The following is a 3,949-nucleotide window of genomic DNA, read 5'->3' as shown; positions in this document are numbered from 1 at the left end:
GGTTATTATTACGTTAAATAATTTAAGGTGGTTTTAATAAGAATCTGAAACCAGTTAAGCCTTTAGCTGAATCAATCTATTTACTTTGCATGTCCAATTTAACATTATATGAGAGAGTAATAATTTTTTAAAGGAAAATATAAGAGAAGTGTTTATTAAAGCATTAGGAAAGTTAACACAATTACTAATATAGGAATTCATAAAATGTCTCTTAATTCATTGAATAATTTATTTACAAAATTTGTTTTTCAGATACTCTGGCTTTTTGTATTTCTAATAATGTTAATAGAGATAATACAATTTAGCGAAACATTTAAAATAAAAAAGCCATTTAAATTTAAACCACATCGAAGACCGAAACCACATTATAGGCCCAGATGGCATCCCACGAGACAACATAAACATGGTTATAAACCGCCACAAAAACTGCATTATTATAAACACCATAATCCACAATATTACAGGTAAGAAATTGGAAACGTTAACGGTTGTACCATTTACAGTTGAAATCGTTTAAGTTGAATGAATTTAAATTGAAGCTTTTGAAATGAAAGCACTTCGGAGAGAAAATGATAAAAAATTGAACCAATTGAGTTTAAAAATCTTGCAAATAAAAAAGTTTCAAATATTTAAAGTTATAAAACTACAGTTCTAATGATACATTTTCCGATATGAAATATTTTATAAATTTTCAGATATTGCAATTGGTAATTGAAAATTTATTCAGATGCATTTAAAAGTCAAAATTGATTAAAACTTATGAACAGTGAATACAAAAGTACAAATTTTATTTTCACAAAATTAAAAATTGTTAAAATAATTTTTTTTGTAATATATTTTTTGAGGGAGGATTTAACAGAAAAATATATAAACTTTTTTTCTCTTACTTTTCTATGAAATTATAGTCCCGTGTTAAAAATATGACATGACTCTGTGTAATTTTAAGAACTAAAACCTTTTTATGAAAATTTATAATTTTTCAGTTTACAATTTTTCTGAAGTTCAAACAAACTTACAAATACTTTTACCAATTCTTAAAAAAATCCATTTGAATGTGCCAAAAATATTTCTAGGGATTTCCATGTTAAAAAAAAAGTCTTTTGTTTCATTGTGACCCTCTCCTTTTTATAATAGAAGTCGATTTAAGATTGAATATTGCCATCAGGAATAAATGTCATGGAAAAGCTTTTATAATATTATAGCTTAGAAACTTGATACTGCAACGTAATATATTTATGAGTCATAAATTACGTTGCCACATTTGGCAAATAGTGAGAGAGAAAGTCTTATTTAGCATTAGGGTTGCCATAAAAGTAATGACTCTTAAACATGATAGTTAATGTATGCAAAAAAATTATTGCAAATCATATAAGTGATACATGTTTAAAAAGGAAACTCAATTATTCATCTGATATATAAACCCCATAAAGAGCTGTTAAAGAAAAACAAATATCATTCATTTCTCCAACCTTTCAAATAGTTTTTGAGAAAGTAGCGGATTTACTGAAAGTGAAGAAGTTTATGTGAGAATACAAAAATTCATCTCATTTTTCAATCTAAATTTAAAAAGAAATATATGCTTCTTTGTAAGTGAGTTTGTTTTCATGCATTGGTAGTAGAAGAGTATTGTAAAAAAGAATATTGGGTGTAAATATATCAATAATTATGTAATAAGAATATCTATGTATATTTTATTTTTAAATGATATTTTATGATCTGCTTTCTTATATTTTTTAAGATATCCTCATTATGCTAACACGGATTCCTTCGACAATTATCGCGCACATCAGCCTTATGAAATAGAAATAGAATTACCAAAAGGAATTGGAAAATACAGTGATCGAAATTATGACCGAAATGCTTTTTATGATGACAGTTACATAGATGAGAGCGATGACGAGACGAGAGTGTTTCAGGCTGGAAAAAGGAAAGTTAAAATAAAGGTTGGTCTAAAGTCTAAAAGTCTCTTTACATTTCTGTAAATTCCTCAATTCTCTAATCGATCATTTTTATCGAATTATCTTAAGCATATCCTTGAAAAATAAAGATTTCACGTTTTTATTAGAATTACGATCAAAATAATAATTTTTTAAAACACTAATTTTACAAATAATTTATTCAAACAAGTGTAATCAAATATTGCTTCTGCTTAAAAGAAATTAGTTGTAAAAGTAATTTTCATAACGATAGTTTTTCGTAACACAAATTATTTCTCAGGTCATTCCCATAATTTCAGATGTTTTAACAGATTTTCTAACAGTATATCTTTAATAGATAAAGTATTTTAATCTGTTTGCTGTTTTTGACAGGTGAGCAAAGGAGCAAAACCAAAATTGAAAATCAAAATATCTAGATCTGACAATGTCAAGGAAATAGACACTTCAAATAAATCAGAAGTTATTCGCTCTGTATTACAATCAAATGTCGTCCAGTCTCAACTTCACGCACCAGCTCAGAGTGATTGGTTCCATATTAATCCACCTCAAATTTATTTGAAGAATCTCGAAAGAACGTGAAAAAATGATTCAAGTTTTTTTTTAAATTCGGGTCAGTGAATGTTACTTTGTTGAAAGATATGAAGCTTTTATTTATTTCATTAAACTTATGCGAAAGTGGTTTTAGTGTTTTTCATTATTTTCATAGAACCGAGAATATTTATTTGCAATTTGCAATAAGAGAAATTGTTTTTTAAAAAATACTGAAATTATGAAACACAGTCACTAGTGAAAATAAAAATGAAACTAACTTTGTTTCATTTGTTGAACATTCAGAAAAGTTCCAATTTTTTCTAATTTCAGTTCAAGTTATGAAATGACTTTTTTCAGTTACAGTTAGTTGTGGGAACAACTGCAAACAAGTTTTACACAAGTTACAATATTGTGGAAATTGGAAAGAAATTAATTTTTTTCGAATTAAAGAAAAACTACATTATTTTGTTATGATAGACACACTTTTCGTGCTTTTCAGAGCGTGAACATCATTTTTAAGAAAATGTCTAAAAAGTAAAATACAGTGAATATCTTCAATAGACCTCCCTTCTAAAGCCTTTCCGAGAATTGACACCGCGCCGCACGTAGGTGAAAAAGATGCTACGCGGGGTTCGCGGGATCTGAGGCTGTCACTTAGGCGAACAGTCAGGCGTGAACAAACAAAAGAGGAGCAGGCTATAATGAGTTAGGTGCCACTCGCCGTCAGCCCCGAAATCGGGGCTATAGAAGAGTTTCACTGTAATTGTATTATTTTAAGAAGTTGTGTAGCCACATGAAACAAAAACATATATTTCCATAATTTTAAAAACTTGTAATTTGCACAAAAATATTGTTCTATTTCTGATATTCTATTACTGTTCAATACTCGAAGAATGTACCTTTCAAAAGTTGCGATATTTTTTTAGCATCTATATATAGAACCGTAAAATCTTTTGGTCAGCTTAAATTTATTTTGAGCACTAATTGAAGAATAGAATAAAAATAAGAAAAAAGTAACCATTTTTACTTTTAAAATGAGAATTAATTCCCCTTGAGTAGTGGATTTTAAAATTCAAATTTGAAGTAAACAATTATTTATAAAGCAGAATTGCGATTCATTTTTATTTCTAACATAATAGTCAACGAACATATAATAATATAATCATCCGTAATAAATATTGTAGCATATAATAATGGTAATAATATACAGTATTTTTGTTTTGTAACATGGTTTGACAACATTAATAACACGCTCTCGTTACCTTGCACACAATTCTTGAGATCTGAGGTTTCCTGGAAAATCCGTTTTGCATATTGCAAGCAAGTCTCGATAAAGTTTCATATGCATCGATTCGAGTGATACTTCCAGTCTACTCAATCCGAAAGAATCAATATCTTCTGCGAAGTTTATTCATGCACAGCATATTTAATTTGGCAAATAAAACATCTTTTTAAATTCACTGCAATGTTCAAAGTTTCCT

General features: G+C 28.0%; 1 protein-coding gene across 1 annotated transcript; it reads left to right on the top strand.

Moving 5' to 3' along the window:
- Positions 1-258: 258 nt before the first annotated feature.
- LOC117180232 lies at positions 259-2,629 on the top strand. The gene is made up of 3 exons (XM_033372617.1): positions 259-464; positions 1,739-1,943; positions 2,310-2,629. Exons 1-3 carry the CDS (start codon positions 280-282, stop codon positions 2,514-2,516), a joined length of 597 nt encoding a protein of 198 aa, XP_033228508.1. The 5' UTR covers positions 259-279; the 3' UTR covers positions 2,517-2,629.
- The last annotated feature ends 1,320 nt before the right edge of the window (positions 2,630-3,949 follow it).

Source organism: Belonocnema kinseyi, chromosome 9, assembly GCF_010883055.1.
Source record: "Belonocnema kinseyi isolate 2016_QV_RU_SX_M_011 chromosome 9, B_treatae_v1, whole genome shotgun sequence".
Taxonomy (NCBI): domain Eukaryota; kingdom Metazoa; phylum Arthropoda; class Insecta; order Hymenoptera; family Cynipidae; genus Belonocnema; species Belonocnema kinseyi.
This window is presented reverse-complemented; position numbering and strand designations above follow the sequence as displayed.

Coding starts and splice junctions, on each gene's coding strand:
- LOC117180232 (XM_033372617.1), top strand. CDS start 280: ATGTTAATAGAGATAATACAATTTAGCGAAACATTTAAAATAAAAAAG. Junction 465..1,738: donor CATAATCCACAATATTACAG/GTAAGAAATTGG, acceptor ATATTTTTTAAG/ATATCCTCATTATGCTAACA. Junction 1,944..2,309: donor AAAGGAAAGTTAAAATAAAG/GTTGGTCTAAAG, acceptor TGTTTTTGACAG/GTGAGCAAAGGAGCAAAACC.